The sequence below is a fragment of the Notechis scutatus genome, chromosome 8 (assembly GCF_049901735.1).
Source record: "Notechis scutatus isolate UNSWTSFEM ecotype Mainland chromosome 8, rNotScu1.2, whole genome shotgun sequence".
In the NCBI taxonomy this organism is placed as follows: Eukaryota; Metazoa; Chordata; class Lepidosauria; order Squamata; family Elapidae; genus Notechis; species Notechis scutatus.
In genome coordinates, this window is record NC_142016.1 from 12,074,101 (window position 1) to 12,101,083 (window position 26,983).

Here is a 26,983-nt window from a genome sequence, read left to right on the forward strand (position 1 = left end):
GGGGATGCCACAATGGTCTTAGGTGTGAAAAACGACCATACGTCCCTTTTTTCAGTGACCATATAACTTCAGTCACTAAACAAATGGTTGTAAGTTGAGGACTACTTTTACACTCTAATTTAGTATATTGAACAAGTCTGTTTAGAGAGAGTTGGGAGTTGGCTTTTGATGGAAAACCACAATCGCTCGCAAATAGTCGATATAAAAGGAAATGCTTTTTCGAGAAATGGGTGCACTTCCTTCAAAAATAATGACTCAGAAGAATAATTTTCTGAAGCACTTATTCAGAATTATTTTCAAAGCATGCAGAATCCTAAAAATTATTTTTGGGCTGGGAGGGGACATAGGAGGTTTGTCGGAGATCAGGTGATGCTATTTCTCCATTTGGTCCAGAATGACTATCTTTAACAATGCCTGCTCTCACAGCAGCTGTACTGTACGCCAGGGGTCTCCAACCTTGGCAAGTTTAAGCCTGGAGGACTTCAACTCCCAGAATTCCCCAGCCCAGCTGGCTGGGGAATTCTGGGAGTTGAAGTCCTCCAGGCTTAAACTTGCCAAGGTTGGAGACCCTGCTGTACGCAACCTGGGTTCCTTCAAAATGTTTTGGACAGAACTTTTAATATTTTGTACAAGGATTCTGCCACTTGGAGCAAATAAGGATTGGTTAAGAAAAAAAACAACCCAGCAGAATATCTGGTTAGCTGCTTTTGTGCTGGCCAGTACCTAGCTAAAAATAATAAGGGCCTGAACATGAAATGTTTTGGCATTCAAAACACATGTCTGTGAGTGAGTTATGCTCATGTTTTATAATAATCTCTCTGGGAAAAGAACAGAGGGATCAAATTCTAGTGCAGTATTTTTCAAACTTGGCAACTTTAAGGTGTGTGGGCTTCCCACTTCCAGAATTGAATGCATGTTGGCTGGGGAATTCTGGGAATTGGTCTACAAGTCTTAAAGTTGCCAAGTTTGGAGACCTCTGGTCTAAAGCATGGGCCAAGCAAACCAGGATTCCACAAACACCAAAAAAGCTTCACTTCTTTCAACACATGCTTACCTTCCCTGGCAGCCTGGATAGCATTGTCTAGGACAAGGGTCTTCAAACTGGGCAAGTTTAAGACTTGTGGACTTCAACTCCCAGAATTCCTGAGCTAACATGACTGGAGGAGGAATTCTGGGAGTTGAAGTCCACAAATCTTAAAGCTGTCAAGTTTGAAGACCCCTGGTCTAGGAAATGGATTATCAGCAACAACACAAAATGGCAGGCTCAAGTGTTTATACATAAATATTTGATTTCCATCAGCATTTCAACTGGGACATTTGTTAAGCATTTGAATCACATAGCAGCAATTTCCAAGGACAGATTCCAAACCAATCCATCAAGCCACAGGCCATGACTTCCTCCACCTTCTCTTCCAGTGTTTCTCAGTATTCTAATAGGTGGCTGGGGAATTCTGGGAGTTGAAGTCCACACATCTGCAAGCTACCAAAGTTGAGGCACACTGTTCTGATCTATCATCCTTGGCTAAGTGAATGTTGCTCACTAGTAGCCATGGCAAGTTGGATCAAGTTCCTTTCCAAGATCATCCTTCTGGATGTCAGAACAAGGTACATGAATCATTGCAACATAATAAAACCTAACTGTGCATCCCTTTTTGGCAGTTCCTTTAGATACTATTACTTGAAGGAAGAACTAGAAGACCCAGCATAATTACCTTATTCCAACATGCTCCAGAACTGCTCTTCATCACACATAACAAGTTAGTAACCTGCTTGTTCTGTCCAGGACTACCCTGCCAGATCATGGCCCATGGAGTTGTAGGCCAGACAAGGAATAATGGATGGAAACTGAACAAGGAGAGATTTAACCTGGAAATAAGGAGAAACTTTCTGACAGAGAAAACAATCAACCCATGGAATAGAAGTTGCCCTCGGAAGTTGTCGGAGCGCCATCACCTGAGACCTTCAAGAAGAGATTGGACTGCCATTTGTCAGAAATGGTGTAGGGTCTCCTGCTTGGGCGGGGGGTTGGACTAGATGACCTATAAGGTCCCTTCCAACTCTAACATTATCTGCTATCTGAGTTTATAGCCAGAGATTCTGTTGTACATGCAAATCTCCCCAGTTCAAATCCAATTGGTTTCTCATTTTGAATGGCTTAAAACAAGGAGTAAGAAAACTTTTTATGTGAAATTCTGAAAATCAGCTGCTAGTTGGACACACAATGCCAGGCTAGATGAACAAATAGTGGGACCCAAAAGCTCTGAATTTGACAAATCCACAGGGAAGAATCTTACTTTGAGTTTAAGGCTGTCCAACACCATAAGCACTATATAACAGCTATAATGGTTAAACCACTGACGTTCCATGTTCCTAATTTGAAGTTCTTTGAACAGTGGATAAATCATTTTTCACTTTACATCTGATTACAAATTTGTTTCGCTCCAAACCAGTTAATCCAATGTCGCTTTCGTTTTCAGACCTTTTCAACTTGTCACTTCCTGCCTTACAACACAAACATACAAAATAGCACTTTCCATCAAGGATAACTGAACGTTGATTGATTATTATATATACAGCACTCTTAAAAGGGAAGAAGAGGCTTCGCCCCTCGCAAAGTAGCTACCAGTAAACCTAGCGCTCAAATGAAAGAAAGGTGGTTTTTTCCATTGTTTTCTTTTTCTTGAGCTGCTTTGGTACTGTCAGATACGCACAGGATTACATTATGCAATTAAACATAACTATTGACAAAATCCAAGGCACAGGAATGATAGACTCAGAACCACTTTTTAAAAAAGGCCACATTGTAATATTACACATATTAATACATGTATAAGAAGTTTCAGTGGTTTTTGTTCATTGTCAAACACCATAGAACTCATAACTTCCCTTTCTAAACCAGCACCACAGTTACCAGTGTCTCTGACACTATTTATTCTTTGTTCACGTGCCTTTAAGTTAGTCTTAACTCCTGGCATCTGCCTGGACATGTCTCTCCAGTTTTCTTTGGGGAGGTTCTTCAGAAGTTTTGTGAGCTTAGCATCTTCTTTCTAGAGCTGAGAGCAACTGGCCCAAGGTCAACCAGCTGGCTCCCTGCCTAAGGCGAGACTAAAACTCACTGTGTCTCAGTTTCTAGCCTCGTGCCTTACTTAATCACTAGACCAGGGGTCCCCAAACTTGGCAACTTTAAGACTTGTCCATAAGTCTTAAAGTTGCCACGTTTGGAGAACTCTGCACTAGACCAAACTGGTTCTCGATACTATCTTATCCTCAGGCAAATGTTTTGCATTCCATTTTAAGAATAATTAATGGCTGACAGCCAACAACCTGTAGGGTAAAGTTTCTTTCCAGTAGTTTCCTACTAGTGATTCCCAGTTCTGTAGGAGGTGATGCATCAGGAAAGACTTTGAGCGTTACACAATATACAGAACAGGAAGTCTTGACCAACTGCAGCAAAATTGATTTATCACATTTTTAAAAAATAAAGTTTTATTAATTTTCTATTGTTTATATTTTGTAAATGCTTAATAAACATAGTGTTGTCTGGGTTATTTTATTTGCTTAGCAGTACAGATTACATTCTTAATCTCCACCCCTTTTTTCCAACCACTGGTAAAATCAGTTCCATGTTTGGTAATATTCTGTATTTTCTTTCTGTTTAATCTTCAATGTGAGTTTGTCCATTTCTGCACAATCCAGTATTTTCCTAATTATTGCTTCGTCTCATGGTATTTCTTCATTTTTTGAATATTGGGCAAATATAATCCTCCCTGCTGTTAAAACATGCAATATTAAATATGTATTTTGTTTATCAAATTTTTTTGGTGCTATACTTAATAGAAAAAGTTCTATTAAAATATACATGTTTTCCTATCATCGTTTCTAACCACTGCTTTTGCACAGGTTCACCACATATGGTAATTCGTGCCTGTTTTTTGGTTTTGATTTATCACATTTTGAAGTACGGGTTGTTCTCTACTTATATAATGGAGCCCAAAATTTCTGTTGCTAAGCAAGACAATTGTTAAGTGGATTTTGCTCCATTTTACAACTGAACTTTCTTGGGAGGGGTTTCCTCTTTAAATCCTTTTGGTTTTCATCCAACAAACTTCTTCAGTTGTTAACTGAAGAAGCTTCTTGGATGAGAAATTAAAATTGAAGAAGCTTCTCGGATGAGGAAGTTAGAAGTGAAGAACCTAATGTTTTCAAAGAGGAAAAAAAAAACCAAGAAAGTCCAGTTGCCGTTTGAAAAAAAGCATCTTTGGGACAACCATGACCTGGATGGCTTAAAATCTCCATAGACATTTGGCCTACATCCAGGTACATGAGAGAGAACTGCGGAAAATTTCAAGTCCTTGCAAGCTTCAGGGATGCAACTCATCAGCTATTGTGCCACAAAAGGTTAATCTCGATAAACATTTTGCATTCTCCACCAAAGCTCTTCTTAGTCTTTCATTTCCACTAATTATGGTTAAGATGAGCAACAGTTTGTCTACCACTAGACAATAAGCTGACAGTTGATCGAAACTACAAGCAAAGGCAGTGTGAATTTAGTGTTATACCTCAATAACAAGCTTTCAACCCTTTTCCAGCACACTTTCCAGTCTGTAATTGCATCCATCATGTTTTTATAAAAACATGGTACATAGGAAATTAGATAACTTAGGTTTTTCAGATGTCTACCTCTGCAGGAATAGCACAAAAATGTAACATGATGCTGGGAAACCGATATAGTCCTCAGTTTAAAATTTGCTACAGCCTTCACTTTTTTGGTAGGACATGATGTTCTTTGTCCCTTTCGGTTCTTCTTTCACTAGTTTCCCTAAATTTAAGGTTACCTGTTGAGACACTCAGTCTAGTCCTTGCATAGGTCTTTAAAATATAGGCACCAAAAATACATTACAACACTGCAGTCTCTTTTATAACTTGATACCTGTCAAGGAGCACTTGATATATCTTAAAATTACTCTGATACAACATGCTTGTGAAATAACTGAACATAACTCGAAGGGAGGGTGGATATTACTTTAGTAGAAAATTGCTGGTTGATAGCTTCCAGCTTCAGCTCATTACTTATACCTGAATGAGGTAATATGCAATCTGTTGTGTTAGAAGCATGCTAAGAAGACAGACAGTGGAATTCATACAGTGAAAAAAGTGCTTTGGAGGTTAAAGACCAGAATAAATGCAGTTAACTTTTGGGAGAACACAGTGCTGCCTTTTGGATCAAGAAAGTTTTAAGCAGGCAGTGTTGCATGTTCCATGTAGCTATTTGTTTTGCTGCTCCCCAATATGATGGTATCATCATGCTGGGTTGAAATAAGTTTCAATTATCTTTCTAAGTGAATTTGAGTTAAGAGAATCAGAAACATTTGTAGGAAAGAATGGCTTCCCTCCCGAAGTTATGGGTGCTCGATCAAGAAAAGATTGGACAACTATTGGATGGAATAACAACTTTTGCCTTGGGCAGGGGGTTGGCCTAGAAGACCTCCAAGATCCCTTTCAGCCCTATGATTCTACGAAGCTATGAATGCTGTATGAAATGGAAAATGTCTTACAGTAGTCCTTGAAGAAATGTGTAACCAAGAGGGGGGAAATGTTATTTTACTAATAATTGATTCCAGATAGACTCTGTATCAATTAATGATATTCATTAAAGCAGACTGAGACATATTTCACATTTTATAAAAGAAAAGTCATCCAATTAGGTTACTTCAGGATAATGCAACAAATTTTCTTAATAAGCCAGTTCATAACACTGGATTAAAAATAATAACTAGGAAAGGTTTCCCACTTTATTATTTATTTTCATTGGTCCTGAATCTCCCTGGATTTAGTTTCAAAGAAGAGCTGTAGGTTCTAAAGTGACAACAGAGCAATTTCCTCCCTATCCAAATTTTCCATTTCATAATGTCATATATCTCTTTTTTGGTCCCATGAGAGTAATTGAAGGAATGACATGAGAGTAACAGTCCCACAATGCAATACCCCATTACACAAGATGTTGCACAGAGCAGGAAAACATATTTGGACTCAACAATGCAAATTATTTAAAATAAGGTTTGTAAACGAATTGGATTCCTCACCTACATTGTCCTACACCTTTGCCCCATTTTTGACATATTGGTGATCTGGAAGGAAAGGGGGAAATAAAGAAGCACAAACCAAGATCTTTTTCAAGTTACTCATCTAGAAGAGAGGAAAGCTAACTCATCACAGATGAGCAACCATCATTGTGGGATAGTTATTCTCACACCAGTCTCACAATGACTGTCATGGGACCAAAAAAAGAGATATATAACATCATGAAATAGAAAATTTGGATAAGGAGGAAATTGTCTCGGTCTCTTACCAGCCTAGAACCCACCACTCTTCTTTCAGATTAAATCCAGAAAGATTCAGGACCAATCAAAATAAATAATGAAGCAAGAAACCTTCCCTAGCTATTATTTTGAATCCAAGTGTTATGAACTGATTTACTAAGAAGATTTGTCACATGATCTTGAAGCAAAATAATTGCCTGCTAGCTGGGGAATTCTGGGAGTTGAAGTCTACAAGTCTTGAAGTCGGCATGGTTGGACAATCCTGGCTTAAAAAAATAATGCCAATAAGTATTTTGAAACTGGGACTAGCCTATCTACTCGCCCACCTGCCTGCAAAGAAGAATCAGCAAACTGTTACCCTTTGTCAAGAACAACTGCAAAATAATAAGTCACGATTGTTGTATAGTTAATCTTGCTTGCCAAAATTATATAAAGGCAATCTCACCCAAGAGACTTGGTATTTTCTAGGTCAGCCTATAAGTGACAGTTCAGTCACGAACTCAAGAGGTGCATAAACAAGGGTTACAATGGATTGAACTAGAAAAATATTTTAACTTTTTAAAGGTTATTTATATTGCTAATTTACCACATCTCTATCTATCTATCTATCTATCTATCTATCTATCTATCTATCTATCTATCTATCTCTATCTATCTATCTATCTATCTATCTATCTATCTATCTATCTATCTATCTATCTACCTATCTATCTATATAAAAAGCAAAACACCACATCATCACAAAATATCCAGAACCGTAAAGCCTACAAACTTGAAATTTGGCACATATGTTCCTCTTGGTTTCTAGGTGCTCACTAAGAAAGGATTTTTCAAAATGACCATCAGAGCATTAGTATTTCATATATTATTATTAACTCACTCTGATGATAAGGAGTTCTACTCCCTCTCTCCATCTGAAAAGAAATCTGTTCCAAATGCAAAATACAGAGGAGAGGAATTTCAATTTTAGTTTCACAGCACCAAGCAGCTTTAGTACAGAACAGTTGAGCTAAGCCGTGCCCAGGCTCCTTGCTGTCTCCTTGCTCACACAGCAAATATGTGTTTCCAAACAGCCCTGAACTCTCACACACTGACAGGACACTAGCCCGATGAATACCGATCAGAGGTGGTATTCATCAGGTTCTGACCAGTTTTGGAGAACTGGTAGCGGAAATTTTGAGTAGTTTGGAGAACCCGCAAATACCACCTCTGACTGGAGATTATACATGTCCTTCCCCTGCCACACCCACCAAGCCACACCCACAGAACCAGTAGTAAAAAAAATTGAATCCCACTACTGATAGCGATGGATACTGGTAGGCAGAGGCAGAATTTTTGCCCCCTTATTTCCTCCCCAAAAACTAAGCCTGACCACATAGTGTCATAACAAAGCACGGGTATCAAGCTAGTTGTAGATAAAAATAAGGGAAGAATATTTTATGAATATTGGAGTTTTTTTAGAATGTTGATTATTAGTATTTTAAGTTATTTTATGGATTGACATTAAATTTAGAGAGGTGGATGTATTCTTTTATCTCGGTTATAAAAGAAAGTTGGAGACCTTTCCTATTATAAATTTTTTGATCTATACTTTTTCTCACTTTTAATTTATTCTTTTTATTCCCTTCCCCCTTTCCATTAATGTTAGTTTGCATTTCAATATGTGATGCTGAACTTTAATAAAGATATTATAAAGAAAAAAGAGATGCAAAGCCAAATAGTGGAGAAAAATTCACTACTCATTACTGAACTACAGTCACATCTAAGCCAAAAACGCATCTCAGCTGACAGTTCTTGATCATATGAAAGGTAGCAGAGAAACAAGGCAAAGCTAAAAGGGGGCCCAAAAAGGTCCTTCTGAAGGGTAACTAAAAAGATACTGAGGCCCTTGGAGTCAAGTTTCATTCAGCTTTGCAGAAGAAGCTTGCCACTGCTTTGGCTTGGGATGTTCTTCCAACTTCCCAGTCTAACCAACAGCGTGTATCTTCCATTTGAGTACCAACCAAATTGGGGAAGGTTTCCTTCAGACTCTCAGAGGGCCTGGGGATATTCCCTTGCCACTTTTTTGCCAGAAAGAGGTTTATTTTGTATTCTTTTTTTTTTTCAAAATGTTTTTTTATTTTATTTAACTACAAATCCATCTTTCAGTTATACAGTGTGTCGACTGGGTACATATATCTTGTGCAAATATTTATATTTTGTATACATTTCTTAGTATAATTATTCATATTAAAAACTAGTCAACCTTATATATCTTATTATGACAATATTCATTTAACTTCTTACTTTATTTTCCAACCATTTATAAAATAAATCCCATATCAAATAATATTCCACTTCTTCTTGTTTTTAAATTGCCAATGTTAATCTACTCATTTCTGCACATTCCAATATTTTCATAATCACCTCTTCCTCTACTGGAATCTTTTCACTTTTCCAACTTTAAGCAAATACACTTCTAGCTGCTGTTAACATATGTATGATTAAATATATATATATATTTACTATAGTTTTTCGGGTAAAATCACACACCCCTGAAAAAATCTCAGGTTTTAAATCTATGTGTTTTATCATCTTTTTCAACCATGTGTGTATTTTTGTCCAATATCTTTTAGTTTCTGTACACCAGACACCCGGATCATATTACCATATGTGGTGGACATGTACAGAAGTTTATTTTGTATGCTTGATCCTGCAAAGACTAGGTCAAAGAAGAGGATGTTTTCAGACATCATTCCCAACTTCTGGACCAATGGCTGCCCAACCAAGTGAATATACTCCTATATATTTTTCCTTTGTGACATCATATATTTGCTGTTTTCAACTAGAAAACCAATTACAAGCCCAGAGAGCACCAAGGATCCCTTATTTCAACCCTGAGTTACAAATACTCTCCTTTATTTATACGCTGAAATTTTCTACTTTAAATGTTTACTGTGTAATGTGACTTAAAGGGAGGCATCTAAAGAAGCAGACAAATGAGAGGTAGCCAATCTGGTGTTCTGCCACAATCCCCTGCTTTCTAGCCGTGCTATATATGGGGCGTATGGAGTCTGGAGTCTGAAAAATCTCTACAGCAGTGGATTGCCTATCCCAATATACAGAGAGTCCTCAACTTATAACAGTTATAAAAGTGACTTATGAATGTTTTTTCATACTTATGATCATTGCAGCATCCCCATGATCATATGATTAAAATGTGGACGGTTGCAGGAGGGTCATGTGATCGACCCTCTTTTAAAACCTTCTGACAAGCAAAGCCAATGGGAAAGTTTACTTTATTGTCACTGCACCTCGTACAACGAAATCAAACACCATCTTCAGTGTACATCATGACCATGAAAATAAACACAAACACACGTCCTTCACACTCCACACATTGAACCGAAAACCCACAACACTTCACTGACACTGCACTATACAGTAGAATTCAAAAGAGTGACTGCTCTGGGACAGAAGCTGTTTTTCAGCCTATTTGTGCTTGTTTTTAATATTCTGTACCATCTGCCAGATGGTAATAGTTCAAAAAAAAAAGGGTGCCCAGGATGAGACGGATCTTTGAGAATGTTTTGAACTTTCTTAAGGCAGCAGGAGCTATAAAGCTCTTCCAAAGAGGGGAGAGGGCAACCAATGATCTTCTGGGCAATGACGTTAACCCTCTGGAGTGCTTTCCTATCTGCCACTGTGCAATTGGCAAACCATACAGAGGTGCAGTAAGTTAAAATGCTCTCTATGGTGCAGCAGTAGAAGGTCACCAGCATTTTTTCATTCAGTTGCTGTTTCCTGAGAAGTCTCAGGTAGTACAATCTCTGCTGGGCCCTTTTTGACCAGGGCTGCAATGTGGGCACCTCCAGGTCAGGTCCTCTTTTAGGGTAACACCCAGAAACTTAAAACTGGCCAGTTGCTCCACTCGGTCTCCATTGATAAACAAAGGCTGGATGTTTGATCTGTTCCTTCTATAGTCCATTATAATCTCCTTGGTCTTATTGGTGTTGAGGACCAAGTTATTGTCTCCACACCACAAAAGCAACTGGTCCACTTCATCTCGGTAGGCAGACTCATCCCCCCCAGAGATGAGTCCCACCACTATAAGCCATATTCACTTAACCCTGTTACTAATTTAACAACTGCAGTGATTCAATTAACAGCTGTGGCAAGAAAGGTCATACGATGGGCAAAATTCACTTTACTGTCTCACTTAGCAACAGAAATGTTGGGTTCAATTGTGGTTGTAAGTAAAGGACCCTGATTACTACTTACTAAAGTTAAAGTTACGGTTGTAAGTAAATTGTATTTTTGCTCAAGACAGTGCACCTTGAGAAAGAAAATGGTGGAGGATTGTTAGTGCAAACTGGAAAATAGGAACATCCTTCCGCAAAGAAAAATGAACACAATATTTTGACGTGGGAAGAAAAAGGAGGAAAAAATAGGGAAAAAAACCTAAGCATGGGGTTCTATCTTAATCCACAGCATTCCTCATTGGAGATGCTCTGTGTCTAATATCTGGCTCCTTGACAAATGTCAAAGACCAGATGGGTAATGTCTTATGACAGTCATCATTTACTGAGCAATGGGTAATATTCAAAATTTTATCTCTGGAAGGCCCTTGGTTTAGCCTGAGAAAAATTAACAGCAATTTTAAGAAAAATTGCAGTAATCTCCAAATTATCCACCCATCAGTTGGTAGTAAATAAATAAATAGGTGCTATCAGGATCCAGCAGGAGAGGATGTACAAAAAGTGAACACCAATAAAACAATTTGATAACTTTTTATGTTTCCTGCAAAAGGTCAATAAGGATTTTCCAATCATCACTACATTTGCAGGATCCAATCTGATTCAGTCAAATGGAACCAGAGGTTTAGTCTTCCGAGCTTTCGGATTCGTGGTGAAGCTCATCCTCAGGGCACTTTCCTCTATTGAGCCGTGGTGGTGCAGTGGTTAGAATGCAGTATTACAGGCTAATCCTGCTGACTGCTGACTGCCAGCAGTTCGGGAGTTCGATTCTCACCGGCTCAAGGTTGCCTTCCATCCCTCCGAGATCAATAAAATGGGGACCCAGATTGTCGGAGGCCATAGGCTGATTCTGTAAACCGCTTAAAGAGGGCTATAAAGCATTGTGAAGCAGTATATAAGTCTAAGTGCTATTGCTATTGGAAGATGTCATATTCTAATAGTGAATATGGACCAACTTCTGGTCCCAGGGGCCAACCCAGATTGGATCCTTCAACATTATCCTGGGACACATATACTTGTCTCCATTCATCCCTAAATTTAGACAATGACCTATCTCTAATTAAAGTAGTCCATTTCGCCGTCGTAAATACATGCCTTTGTCAAACACTTGAATTTTGATTATTACATGACCATGGGGATGCTGCAATGGTCATAGCTCACTTTTTAAAGTGCAGCTGTAACTTCTAATGGTGGCTAAACCATTGTTATAAGCTGAGCATCATCTGTATGTAACCTGACAGGAACTCTTTTTGGTAATACAACACCCAAGCCCAATTTTGCTATGGTCAATCAAGATTGTGGTGAGGATTTCTTTTTAAAACACTTATTTCTATTCAAATGTTAACCAACTCACATAGGTCAAGTTTCTACTAAAACTATCTGGGTTTCAAGGAACAGGCAATTTCCTCCACCTCTGCTTGGATATAATTGTATTTTGCTTCCCATCCAAAATAATATAATGTTCTTTCCTTTTTTTTTATTTTATACTGAGTGTTCTTGAGCTTTGATTTCTAGATTATCTTGGTGTAGCCAGTTGGAGTCAACAGGAGAGCTTTTCCTTATTATTTTTCATATTTAATATGGACAGACAATATTCCTGAAAAATAAACCTAAATGTACAAAGTATATGTTAATAGAAGAGGTAGAAAAAAGGCATTTGTAGCCTGTTGTAGCTTGCAACCTGTTTAATATCTAATTAACTGGGACTACGTATATAGTAATTACCTACATTAATGAAGACAGAACTAAAAAATAATCACGTGGCAATAAATTAAAAAGGAGGCTATAGAGACCTGGGATAACTTTCTTTTTTCCCTACAGTAACCATGGAAATGTTTATGCTTCTTTAGCAGTATAAATTTTCATGTGAGGTCAAAAGGAATAATAATAAAAAAGAAAATTTTAAATGCAAAACAGGAACCAGATACATACAGGCCTACAGAACAGGGGACAGGACTTATCCTTTCTTAACTGCTTTTTGGCACAAGATTACCCAAAAAGGTGCCAGCTTAGAAAACCAATTAGTCCAATGAAGAAGTTTTAGAAAATAATAGTTTTTTAAAGTAATTAATTGAACGTGTCCCTTAATTTCTGAAATAGCTGGCTTCAGTCTATCTATATCTGTATCTGTATCTTAATCTGTATCTTAATCTGTATCTGTATCTGTATCTGTATCTATATCTATCTATCTATCTATCGATACACATATACATATACATATACATGCATACATACACACACACACACACACACACACACACACACACACACACATTAAATTAAATTAAATATACCATCAGTTTGACTTAAACATTGTTCCTAACCACAGAATGCAGTATCGGATGAACACATGTTAAAAACAACCCCGCTGATTCAAACACAAGTTCATTCAAATAATGATGCCTCATCCTTTCCTTCAGTTTGATGGAAATAAGCAAATATAAGGCAGTTGGAAGACTTATGAAACAGCTCATTTGTGAATGATGAGCAGAAGTCAGAGAAAAATATGCTGTAAGCAACTCAAGAGTGAAAGACCTACAAGGCACATGCATGCCCTGTTATTTTGAACTGGTCTGGAACTGCCCGTCAATTACTGTAGATTTTAGATACAGTGATGGTTAAACAACCAGACATAGAGGTGGAGGAGCAGAATTGGAAACGTGGATCAACCCTTTTTCTGGGTCTACCTCACATTAGTAGGATGAAGCAGTACATCCATCCAATAATCAATTTTAGCAACCCATATATTTATTTGGGAGACAACTAGAATATAGGAGAACTAAATTGTTAGTCTGCACACTGCAATTGAGATCTCTGAGCTAAGGCTGAAAACCACTCCTAAATAATTATCCATTTTGGTCTGACCTGAAATTGAAACTGCCAGCTATAGGTGTCTGCTCACCCACCAATATTGTACAGAATCATACAGGGGCATTTCTAGCACCTGGAATCACAGTTGTGTTCTCCACACCTTTATTATACATTATCAAGGCTTTTCTCTACCAGCTGCTACAGATGTTTGAGAATTTCACCTTGCATTCTGCAATTTGGAGTAAGACAATTTAATCTGTACCACTAAAGTCAATGGGCAGATTAGAACCCATATCTCCAAAACTTGCAAGATAAACCATGGCTTTAAAAACATACCAAGATGCACAGATAAGGGTGTTCTAAAGTAACTACTATATGGATTAAATTTGTATTCTGATTTTAAAAAAACCCACATCAAACTAAGAAAGTAAGTACAGGTATTCTTCAATTTACAACCACAGTTGAGCCCAAAATTTATGTTGCTAAGCGAGGCAGTTGCTAAGTGAGTTTTGCCCTATTTTACGACCTTTCTTGCCAAAGTTCTTAAGTTAGTAACAGTTGTTAAGGGAATCTAGCTTCCTCATTGACTTCGAAGGACACAAAAGGTGATCACAGGATTTTGGGACACAGCAACGGTCATAAAATATGAGTCTTTGAACAGTCACTAAATGAATGGTTGTAAGTCAAGGACTACCTGTACAGAGATAGCTTTTCCTGAGAATTAAACATTTGTAGCCGAACTAAATGAGCATAAAACTAACATGGATTAGAAATAAATTGAAGGAAGGAAGGAAGGAAGGAAGGAAGGAAGGAAGGAAGGAAGGAAGGAAAGAAAAAAAAGAAAGAGAGGGAGGGGTGGAGGGAGGGAAGAAGGAAGGAAGGACAACCTGGAGACAAATTCCTTGTGTGTCTGATCACACTTGGCCAATAAAGAATTCTATTCTACTATTCTATTCTATTCTATTCTATTCTATTCTATTCTATTCTATTCTATTCTATTCTATTCTATTCTATTCTATTCTATTCTATTCTATTCTATTATTCTATTCTATTCTACATTCTATTTCTATTCTATTCCTATTTCATTCTATTCTATTCCTATTCCTGTTCTTATTCTATTCTATTTCACTCCATTCCATATTTTCTATTCTATTCTATTCTATTCTATTCTATTCTATTCTATTCTATTCTATTCTATTCTATTCTATTCTATTCTATTCTATTCTATTCTATTCTAGGCTAGGCTAGGCTAGGCTAGGCTAGGCTAGGCTAGGCTACCCTACCCTACCCTACCCTACCCTACCTGTTCTGACCCAAACCTTGTTCCAAGGAAACAAACATGAAACAGAGGTAACAGAAAAACCTTTTAATGATTCTTTAGGAATTCCGTTCCTTCATGGTTAAAAGGCTGTTTCAAATTAATTGTCTCTTATAAGAACGAGCCTTGCCCAAGGTTGGGCAAGGCTGCCAAGAACACTAGATAAAGTTACTAAGAAATATTTCAAACACAAAGAGACTCCAAACACCAACCAAGATATTCCGAACGTCCACAAGGCTTGAGTGCAAAAACTTTTTTGCTTCCTGCAAAGAACTCCAGTTTCTCAGCTGGCTTTTATCTCTTGAAGGAGGGGCCATTACCTTGCAGCCTTACTCCTCAGTCATCCATGCTGCTGCAGCTGCTCTTTCCTTCAAGCAGCCCTGCATGCACATGCACTTGGCACAGGCTCCTTGGGAACCTCTGCATCACTGCTGCCAGCCTCCACAATCTCCGAAGGCAGCATTCCACCCCCTGATGGTCCTGGCCCCATCCCTGCATCACATACAGGCCGCTCATCAGAGTCCTCGTTCTCAGAGACCTCAGCTGTCCACACCTGCTGCAACAACACTACCCTACTCTACTATAGCTATCAAAAGTGCCCTACTAATGATCATTATTAAACCAAAATGTGGCTTTCGCCAACATATGTATGCAGAGATTGGACCGGAATCATAACTAAGAAAGCATTTATTATTATTATTATTATTATTATTATTATTATTATTATTATTATTATTATTATTATTATTATGTCATTTGACCATATCAAAAATATAAAATGAGCACAAAAATATAAGGAGACAAAAAAGACATGTTCTTAGTAAGTCATCACTCCTACAGTTAACCCCAATCTGATCTCAATATTCCATCCCCTTTGAAATGACTTTTGACACTTGAGAAGAACTTTGAAGTTTAATTAATTAAAAGAGACTTCATTATCTTAACATTAGGTACCTTATTTTTAAATGTATATGCTACCCGTCTCACTATCTCAATATTTCAACAGTAGTCATGCCTAGGGTTTCACTGAAATGCTCCCCTCTGCTTTGAAGTTTACAAGGGCAGTAAGTTAAGAATAAAACTAGCATCATCGTTTGCAAGTGTCAGTTCATTGACTAGCAGCAGCTGCAGCATTAGGCACAGATCTCCAAAAAGTACATTGAATTAGAGAGCTGGTAAACATGTGCATAGAAGGCTGGCCAGGGAGCTTGAAACAAACCATCTCAAAATAAGGCAAAGATGAACCAATTAGTTCCTAGTATTTTTAAGAGAGCCGCAAAGACATGTCCTGAAATAACCAGGAGTCAAGCTTGACTCAACACAGACTTAATTTAACAACCAACCTTCTCTGCAGAAACCACCCTATGTCTGTACAGGGCAGACATGGCACATTTACCTGAAATTAAATGTTGGGTAACCGAATACCCCTCCATCCAACCATAGTTAGAGATCCTTCCTTGATTTTTTTCCCCCATGGTTTTCTCCCTCTGTCCTCCATCAGCTAGCATAAAAAACAGTATTTTGACAGTCTTCTAAAATGCCAGGCAGGAAGCCAACCACAAACCATAGCAGGAATCAAAGAGATGCTTGGAACTGGGCACTTGTTTACCTACAGCTCAGCACCCTCACGGCCTCCTCCTGACTTCCACTAACTTCTACAGAGATGGTTTTTTTCCATTTTCTCATCCATCACCTTCTAAGTCCAAGGTTGCCCATCAATAAACAGTGCTGAAACACTGCAGGGGAAATGTTCTTTGGCTCAACAGCAGAAAAACCCTACAGCTCTCTGCTCGTTTACCCAGGGATTGTATTCAGACAACATTCTGATCAAATCAGCTACCTAACCAGTAACAGCACAACATGTGCAGCCTGGCGAATGTTAATCTTGGCGTTCTTTTTAAAATTTTGTTGGCTTAGTATGTTGTAGGAACTTAACTCTATTCAGTTGATGAATCATACTACACTTGACCTTAGTCAAAAGGCCAAGAAGCTATTATAAAATAATTATTTAATCCTGAGTAAACATGACGGTTTTGAATTATAGTACATTGCTACTGTGGTTATTATGTTTCGTACACTCGCTAGAGTCCTTCAGCACTGAAATTGATCAATAAACTGTATAAATCCTATTAATAAATCCTGCTGGGGCCCATCCTTTGGTTGCAACTGAGTTGCAGTCTTCCTGGAGCGCAGATAAATAGATGCTTCAGCTTGTTTGGCATAGACCTCCAAGGACCACAATAGTCAAAATTAGCATCGCCTCCTTCTGATTTTTGAAACCCTCTTTTAGCTTATTTTTCTTGAGGGATTTTTCAAGTAATGCATGTCAGCATTATTCCTTGGTGTTTCCAAGTTACAACAGAAACATTTTGCCATCAGAGGTCTGTTGCTCAGAAAAACAGGAAGGCACTTTATCTCAATGTACCACATTGGACCAGACCAGCAAGGTGCCTACCAACCATAACTTCATATAGCCTTCTATATACACTGCTCAAAAAAATAAAGGGAACACAAAAATAAGACATCCTAGATTTGAATGAATGAAATATTCTTATTAAATACTTCATTCATTACATAGTTGAATGTGCTGACAACAACATCACACAAAAATTATCAATGGAAAAAAAATTTAGCAACCCATGGAGGTCTGAATGTGGAGTTACACTCAAAATTAAAGTGGAAAAAAACACTGCAGGCTGATCCAACTTTGATGTAATGTCCTTAAAACAAGTCAAAATGAGGCTCAGTAGTGTGTGTGGCCTCCACGTGCCTGTATGACCTCCCTACAATGCCTGGGCATGCTCCTGATGAGGTGGCGGATGGTCTCCTGAGGGATCTCCTCCCACACCTGGACTAAAGCATCCCCCAACTCCTGGACAGTCTGTGGTGCAACGTGGCATTGGTGGATGGAGCGAGACATGATGTCCCAGATGTGCTCAACTGGATTCAGGTCTGGGGAACGAGCGGGCCAGTCCATAGCATCAATGCCTTTGTCTTGCAGGAACTGCTGACACACTCCAGCCACATGAGCTCTAGCATTGTCTTGCATTAGGAGGAACCCAGGGCCAACTGCACCAGCATATGTTCTCACAAGGGGTCTGAGGATCTCATATCGGTACCGAATGGCAGTCAGGCTACCTCTGGCGAGCACATGGAGGGCTGTGCGGACCCCTAAAGAAATGCCACCCCACACCATTACTGACTCACTGCCAAACCGGTCATGCTGGAGGATGTTTCAGGCAGCAGAACATTCTCCATGGCATCTCCAGACCCTGTCACATCTGTCACGTGCTCAGTGTGAACCTGCTTTCATCTGTGAAGAGCACAGGGCACCAGTGGAGAATTTGCCAATCTTGGTGTTCTCTGGCAAATGCCAAACGTCCTGCACAGTGTTGGACTGTAAGCACAACCTCCACCTGTGGACGTCAGGCCCTCATACCACCCTCATGGAGTCTGTTTCTGACCGTTTGAGCAGCCACATGCACATTTGTGGCCCGCTGGAGGTCATTTTGCAGGGCTCTGGCAGTGCTCCTCCTGTCCCTCCTTGCACAAAGGCGGAGGTAGCGGTCCTGATGCTGGGTTGTTGCCCTCCTATGGCCTTCTCCATATCTCCTGATGTACTGGCCTGTCTCCTGGTAGCGCCTCCATGCTCTGGACACTACACTGACAGACACAGCAAACCTTGCCACAGCTGGTATTGATGTGCCATCCTGGATGAGCTTGTGTGGGTTGTAGACTCCATCTCATGCTACCGCTAAAGTGAAAGCACTGCCAGCATTCAAAAGTGACCAAACCATCAGCCAGAAAGCATAGGAACTGAGAAGTGGTCTGTGGTCACCACCTGCAGAACCACTCCTTTATTGGGGATGTCTTGCTAACTGCCTATACTTTCTACCTGTTGTCTATTCCATTTGCACAACAGCATGTGAAATTGATTGTCAATCAGTGTTGCTACCTAGTGGACAGTTTGATTTCACAGAAGTGTGATTGACTTGGAGTTACATTGTGTTGTTTAAATTTCCCTTTATTTTTTTGAGGAGTGTACAATGAAGTGGATTCTTAGGCTTCAACTCAGAGCAGTATTTCTTAATCTCAGCCACTTTAAGACGTGTGGACTCCAACCACAAAATTCCCCAGCAAACACAAACCAAATTAATATTGTGTTCATATTCGCCAATTTGTACTGTAGTTGACTTAATAAATGATAGTGGATTTTCTCACCAGTTGACTTGGTCAGCAAAACTTAGTTAGCATGATGTGCATATTGGAAATCTGAGTGAAAGCAAGAAAAAATTGGAACGAAAATACATACATGGTTGGAAACTATGATCAAGCAACATATAGATCTGAAACGAGAAATATTTTTGTTGAGTATAATGCTGGAGGGCTATGATAAAGGGACTATATATATGGTTTTGCATGAATTGACAGCAGCGAGGATTGTATTTGCACAATACTGGAAAAATGAGAACACTCCATTAGGTGAGGATGTAAAATATTAGACTGTGCAGAGATGAATAGATTGACATTAAAAATAAAGGACAAAGAAGATATAGAATACTACTTAACATGGAATAGATTTTACGAGTGGTTAGAGATAAGAAGTAGGCATTAGATGAAGAAAATTGCTTATGAATAAAGATGGTTAATAATTATAAATATGCCAATATAACCAACAGAATTACAAATAAGCTATTATAAAGAGAGCTCTAGTTAAAACTATTCTGTTACACTATTACTATTGTTATTAGTATCTGTTAATATTCCTTTCTGTTCTTTCTTTGCTTTTCTATAAATGATATACCCTGACAATACACTGTATTCAAAATGTTTTGTGTGTGTGTGTGTGTGTGTGTGTGTATAAATCTGAGTGTCCCCACCAATAATGTCCATAACAAACTATGATGTCAACAGGTGCCTCTTGTGCAAATGATGTGATTATTACCTCAGGATGTCTGCTGCAATTATGTACATCACATCATTTGTACAACCACCCCATACCTGCCTATAGTTCCCCAACTCACCACGGCCAACTCATTGCAGCAAACTTGCTGCAGCCAACTCGCTATGGCCAGCTCGCCATGGGACAAGAGTTACACTTATATCGAAGAAATAGTGGAATAGAATCATTGAAGAAAGGATGTCGAAGGAGGGACAGAATGAAATATGAATGACAAAAATTAAAATACTGTTTTCATTATTTTAAATAATGAACTTGAATTGTTGAATTGTCCCCGAGAGAGCTGTCCCAAGGTAAGCTGGCTGTAGCAAGTTGGCCAGTGGTGGGATTCAAATTTTTTTTTACTACTGGTTCTGTGGCTTGGTGGACGTGGTGAAGCTTGGTGGAGGTGGCTTGGTGGGCGTGTCAGGGGAAGGTTACTGCAAAATCCCCATTCCCTCCACACCCCACTAACCTGCTTCCCAGCTCCATTCTCCTGTGCAGGGCACAAAATAGAATAGAATAGAATAGAATAGAATAGAATAGAATACTTTATTGGCCAAGTGTGATTGGACACACAAGGAATTTGTCTTGGTGTAAATACTCTCAGTATACATAAAGAAAAGATACATTCGTTAAAAAAAAGAAGACCCAGCCAATCATCTGGGACTCGGGAGACAGAGAATAGATGGGGGCGGGGCCAGTCAGAGGTGGGATTTGCTGGTTCTCCAAACTACTCAAAATTTCCGCTACTGGTTCTCCAGAACTGGTCAGAACCTGCTGAATGACACCTCAGGAGTTGGCTGCAGCAAGTTGTCCCATTCCATTCCCACGAAACATCTTTCCTTGGTTTCTTCCTGCCTGCTAATTCTGGCCAAAGAATACCCTGCAGCATACATTTAGCGGTAGTTTCTCTGACCCAAGCATGTGACAAAATGGCAAATTTAAAATGTACATATTTCAACTTCCGGAATTCCCTAGCAATTCTGGGAGTTGAAGTCCACGCTTAAAGGGTTAATCTTAAAGGTTGAGAACAGTGGCTTAGAAGGATAGGCAAACCTAGTTATTATGATTTAAAGGGCTATTACAGGAAGATGGTATGAATTTCCAATGAATGGAAAGACCCCAACTTGAAATAAAAAGGAATTTCCTGCACATGGACAGGTAGCAGCTGCATTCTGGGGTTTCACAGAGGAGTGTTTTTCTTTTCCCAGTTCTATCCAGAAATACTGTGAATTAAACAGGGCTCTTTGCTTGTAAAGCAACTACTGCATTGCCAGATTCCCTAATAACACCGTTCCTTTACAAGCGGCAGGTTCATTTCAGTCTTTGCAGAGTTCAGCTGCAGAGATTTCAACTGTCTCCTTAACATCTGACCAGGCCAAACACAATTTTGTTTCCTTGTTTCCTTCCTCCCACATTAAACTCCCCTTTAAAAATAAATATTTGAAGGAGGCCCTTTACAAAGTAACTAGCCATAAATCCACAGGGGAGACTTCCCTGCTAGGCTCCATTTAGGAATAGAAAGTTTGTTACAAGCCATTGTCTTCTTCCACAATGTTTCTTCTTGCTTGCACAACAGCACTTCCCCACAACAGTCCAGTTCCTTAATTTTGTTGCGGATGGGTCAGTGAACAGGAATGTGCAAAAATAATACAGCAGAAGTAATGTGCAGTGTTCTCATCCAGGAGAAAGAACCTGCCTTCCTCCTTATTAAACAAAAATACTGTGCACAAGAGTTATCCCTCTCAGGCTTAAATACCACAATCTGTTTTAGCAAGTATGCCCTCTAATTAATTACTGTCCAGTCTAAAACAGAAAAAACAATGTATGAGATTCCAGGATATACAAAACAGGCCCTCCATGAAAGTAATAAACAAGATCTTCAAAGATCAGCTTGTGGCCTACTCAAATTGGCACACGTTTTCCATTTATAAGGCAAGTTTTGATGGAGTGTGAAAAAGGGAATTTCTCTATACCAGTTGTACTGTTCTTTTCCCAAATCCAATAGGCTTTCTGTGACTTGATGTATAAATATTATTGCTCTATCAAGAAAAGCCAGTAAAGCTATTTCACCTAACTTCAGAAGCCAAATATAAAGGAAGTGTGACAATGGAACATGTTTTTTTCCTAAATCTCATCAGTGTCCTCTCTTGCCTAAGTTCAGGATATTACTTGCCTAAAAGAAACCTGGTCAGAAATATTCCTGATATGTTTCTCGGGAACACAGGAAGTTTTTGTATTATATTAGACCACTGGCCTGTCAAGCCAGAATCAGCATAGCAACTTCGGAATTTTGGGCAGCAGACTCTGCTAGTCATGTCAGATATTAAACATGGGACCTTCTGCAGGCAAAGTATCTGCAATAGAGCTGTCGTTTTTGGAAGTACTGCTTACAGAAACCTCCAATGGAAAAAAAACCTAGTCAACCAAGATGTCAAATGAAGATCTAAGGCAGACAAGAAAGCAAGATCTAGAATTCACATTCCTGGTTCTCCACAGGTTTGTATTGGAGGGTTCTCAACAAAAGGCTGCCCAGCTATTCTAATAGGCCAACCTTTCCTCCAGGTGTCTTCCAGGTGTGTTGCATTCTGACACCAATATTATCCAGTTAGCATGGACAAAGCCAAGAAGCCAGCAGGATGTCTGTTTGGAGAAAGAGATCATAACTATAGGGAGGGGCACCTATTTTAAATATATACCTTGACTGCTAAGGAAAAACACACACACTTTTTTTTTTCCTGCAGACTCCGTTGTGTCCCAGTGGAGATCACACACAGATGGTGGAAGAATACAATTTAGCCCATGCTCACCAGTCTCCTTCCTGATCCACTTAAATTTCCAAAAATAAACCAGAATAACCTCTATATATGCTGTTTGGCACATAATACACTTAGCTACAAGATTAACCTGAACGAACAAGGTATCATTCCAGAAATACACTTTTTGTACACATAGAAGGTCACGATGGTGGTGCAGTCAAAACTCTGCCTGTCCTTTATGTGCATCAGAGGGCATCATAATTGCACCATGATTTATTTGACCATTCCTAGGGTGGCTTCTGACCCTCAAGAATGCTGTGAGTCAGGTAATACAGAGCACATGCCAAGAGACAAAAGCACATTGACTTGCCTTTTTGTTCATCCTTGCACCTCTTCTCTAGCAATAACACTTAGATGTATATACCATTTCATCATCCTTTTATAGCCCCCTCTAAGTGTTTTAAAGAATCAGCCTATTGCCCCCAACAATCTGGGTCCTCATTTTACCAACCTCAGAAGGATGGAAGGCTGAGTCAATCCTGAGCCGGTGAGGATCAAACTCCAGGTTGTGGGTAGAGATAGCTTGCAATACTGCACTGAGCTGAGCCACCAGGGCTCATAAATTGTTGGAAGCTGCCTTCCGTAATTTCCTGGGCACCCATGTGCATCATATGGCTACATAGCATCTCTGGAGGAACATCCAGGTAGTCCTCAATCTGGAATTTGTGTCAGGAAGCAAGGCAGTTGTTAAGTGAGTTGCTCCCAATTTTACAACCTTTTTTGCCAGGATTATTAAGCAAATATGGCAGTTGTTAAGTGAATCGTGCAGTCATTAAGCAAATCTAAGTTCCCTCATTAACTTTGCTGGTCCGAAGCCAGCCAGTCGCAAATGGCAATCCCATGACACACACACACACACACACCCCATTCCGCAACCATGCCAAACCCCTGAATTTTGATCACATGACCGTGGGAAGGCTGGAACAGTTGTTAAGTGAGAGGACCGGTCATAAGTCACTTTTTTCACTGCCACTGTAACTTCCAATGGTCACTAAATGAATGACTGTGAATTGAGGGCTACCTGTATCACCTTTCCCTGAGGAAAGGGGGCAGCTTTTCTGTCTGGCTCTACAGAAAGGAAGGCATTTAAGAAAGGGAATCCTGGGAAGAAGAGCTTGGAGCAAACGAAGTTCTTTTCCTACACGCCTTAACTTTTGTGTCTCTTACTCACACACACACACACACACACACACACACACACCAACCCACAGAGGCCGGTGGGCACCCAGAACCAACCTACCTAGTTTCATCAGGCAGGCCAGCAGGATCCAGAGCGTGATCTCGAAGGGCAGGTGCACCTCTTTGTATTGAAGGGCCAGGACCGGGAAAACTTTCCGCTCCTTGCCGTGCTCGTTGGTGGAAACATTCTTGGGGTGTCCGGCGTCGGGGGGGCTCTCGGCGGGAACCGGCGGAGAGGCGGTGATGCCCTCGGTCACCAAGCTGGGCTGCCGAGTGATCTCCGTGGGAGTATTCGAGCCGGAGCTCTGAAGCACCGGCAGCAGGCCCAGCAGGGCAGCTGCGCCGAAGAGGAAAGGCAACGCGCGGAAGGAGCAGCGGGGCCTCCCCGTCCCCAGGCATTGCGCCGGCATGGTGCTCCTCTCGTTCCCGGGGAAAGCGGGAGGCGGCCAAGAGGGGTGTGGATTTCCGACGACTCTGCCTAGGCGGTCAAGGCTTCATTGGAGGAGGGGAGGGTCTGCGGAATCAATGGAGGCCACCGACGAAACGGAGCCCGGAGAAATCCACCCGAAGCGGCGCTCGACCGGGCGAAGCGCTCATCATAGGAAAGGGCCGGCTTAGGACGGCGCGCCCGGCTGCGCCTCCCTTCCTAGGGACCGTCTCTGCAGGGCGAGGGGGACGAGAGTTCAGAGCCCAGGGCGCTCAGCCGGCCAAACCGCCCCTCACCTGCCAAGGCAACGCGAGGCAGCCGATCCTCCAGCCGGTGCCCCAATGCGCCTTCCAGAGGCGAGCGCCTTGAACTTGGGACGGACCTCTCACCTCCAAGGACAGCTGAGCAGGGCAGTTCGCAGGGGGTTTGGCTGGGAGCTGGAGAGCGACCCCCCCCCCCAGCAACAGCAGCAGAAGACCCGGCCAGGAGAAGGGGGCAGCGGCGGCCGGGTGGGGAGGAAGGGAAGAAAGGGCAGGAGGACGAGCGAGCAACCGGACAGCCAAAGAGGCAGAGAAGAAAAAGCAGGCAACCGCAATCAGGCCGCTTCCCACGGCTGCAGGAGAAGACGCCTCGCGGGCGGGATGGCTTCTTTCTCCAGGAGCAGCTGACAGGCCAGCAGCAGGAGGAGGAGGAGGAGGAGGCGGCAGGCACGGAGGGCTTGGGCTCCCCAGAGCTTGGGAAGAAGGAAGCTGAGCTTGTTCCGGATCCTCGTGCGCCGCAGCGGGGCAGCTCCGCCCGGCCCGGCCTGCTCCTCCCCCGTGGCTCCCAACGCGCGGCCGGAGGACGCTTTTTCCCTCTCTCTCCCCCCCGCCCGCTGCCTTTGCCTGATCTCTGCCGAGACAAGGACACCGCGGGGAGAAGCGGAGAGGAGGAGAGGAGGGCGCCGACGACGCCACGCCGCGCCTCCCTCCCTCCCTCCGCCGCCACAGCAGCCTCCGCCGGCTGGAAGCAGCACTACACGGGAGCCTCCGCGTCGCAACCGGCCAGGAGGGCTGGGTGCCAGCCAAGCCACCGGACAAGCGAAGGAAGACGGAGGAGCCACGTCCCCGGCCTGCCTGGAGACGTCTCGGCCCACCAGGCTTTTAGACGTTCTAGCCAGCCGCTTTCAAGGGCAGCTGAAAAGCGTTGGGGGAGCAGTAAGCCGCGATAGCGGGCGCCGGACGGGTCACTCCGGCCGCCTGGCAAAGAGAAATCACCTCAGCGCGTCTTAAGTGGAGCTACCGAATCTGAAATGCTGATATCCAGACGACGACCAGGACGGGGGAGAAGGCCTCTTCATAGTCTCTAGAAGGGAGCGGTTGGGCTGGGATAGAGGAGAAGTCCGATACAGATAGTACTCGACTTACAACCATTAGTTTAGTGACCGTTCCAAGTTACAACAGCACTAGAAAACTGACTTATAGCAGTAGCACTTAGACTTATTAGAATTCTTTATTGGCCAAGTGTGATTAGACACACAAGGAATTTGTCTCGGGTGCATAAGCTGTCAGTGTACATATAATAGTGATAGATCATTATCATTGTAAAAATACATTCATTGTATACCGCAAGGGTCTTCAAACTTGGCAAGTTTAAGACTCGTGGACTTCAACTCCCATAATTCCTGAGCTAACATGACTGGAGGAGGAATTCTGGGAGTTGAAGTCCACAAGTCTTAAAGCTGTCAAGTTTGAGATACCGCTTCACAGTGCTTTACAGCCCTCCCTAAGCAGTTTACAGAATCAACGTATTGCCCCCAACAATCTGGGTCCTCACTTTACCAACTTCAGAAGGATGGAAGGCTGAGTCAGCCTTGAGCCTGAGGTGAGATGTGAACTGCCAAATTGCAGGCAACTGGCATGGTCACTAAACGAATTGCTGTAAGTCGAGGACTACCTGTCATGTTCCGAGTAATGCTCCCAATCAACTCAAGACTCAGGCCTTGGCTTCCTTAAAAAAAAACTTCTTTATTGGGTACATCATATTGGCATGGTCAAAGGTCAAACCAACACTGCATAATTCCCGTGGTTTTGGCACACTTAACAACTGTTTCACTTGGTGAAAGAAATTTTGGGCTCAATTGTGGTTGTAAGTTGAGGACTAACTAGATAGTCCTCCATTTTTTAGCACAATTGAGACCGGAATTTCTGTTGCTAAATGAGCCAGTTGTGAAGTCCTTTTTTTGCCAGAGTTATTAAGCGAATCCCTGCAGTTGTTAAGTGAATCATGCATCATTAAGCAATTCCAGATGTGTCTCCCACCCCTTCCCTGACTTTGCTTGTTGGAAACTGGCTGGGAAGGTTGCAAATAATGATTCCATGAACCCTGGACACTATAAGTATTGTAGCATTATTGCAAATACATTTACACAACGTTTCTAACTCAAATCATTATATAACAAATTATGAAAAGTATGATAGGATGTGGGGTATTGTTACAAAACAGAAGATGAGGGTCTTCTCCAAGCTCAGAGTCAGCTGAATGGTCAGTTGCTGAGAATCATCTATCTGATGTGCTTTGTAAGCTCCTAAGAAGGCACTACAGTATCTTTTTTTTTCTTTCCTTATGCAAAGCAAGGCATTAATAGTGTTACAAGGATAAGTATTCATGAGAGATTGTACTATCAAAATCAGCTGAGGTTGGCTAATGTTTCCATCAGGATTGGGCAAGCTTTTATTGACCACAAAAGAAAATAGTAGCAATTGCATTTTTTTCCCTTCAAGGTTCTCTGAACCTTAAGGTGGAATGCAATGTCATTAAGTTCACAACCTCTCTTCCTACATGTTGCAGCCCCAACAATTGCCTCCGCTCACCTATACTATTAATAAATTTGAAAGAGACCGATATGTGTTGCAATTAGGCATTTGTTTCATATGTGGTTGGTCTCTAAAAA

General features: G+C 41.1%; 1 protein-coding gene across 1 annotated transcript in view; it reads right to left on the reverse strand.

Moving 5' to 3' along the window:
- SLC9A1 (solute carrier family 9 member A1) overlaps positions 1 to 25,038 on the reverse strand; it is an 80,746-nt gene extending 55,708 nt beyond the window's left edge. The window contains exon 1 of the mRNA XM_087970665.1: positions 23,686 to 25,038. Within this exon, the coding sequence (XP_087826791.1) occupies positions 23,686 to 24,034 (349 nt within the window). The 5' untranslated portion in view covers positions 24,035 to 25,038. The remainder of the gene's footprint in view (positions 1 to 23,685) is intronic.
- Positions 25,039 to 26,983: the final 1,945 nt, after the last annotated feature.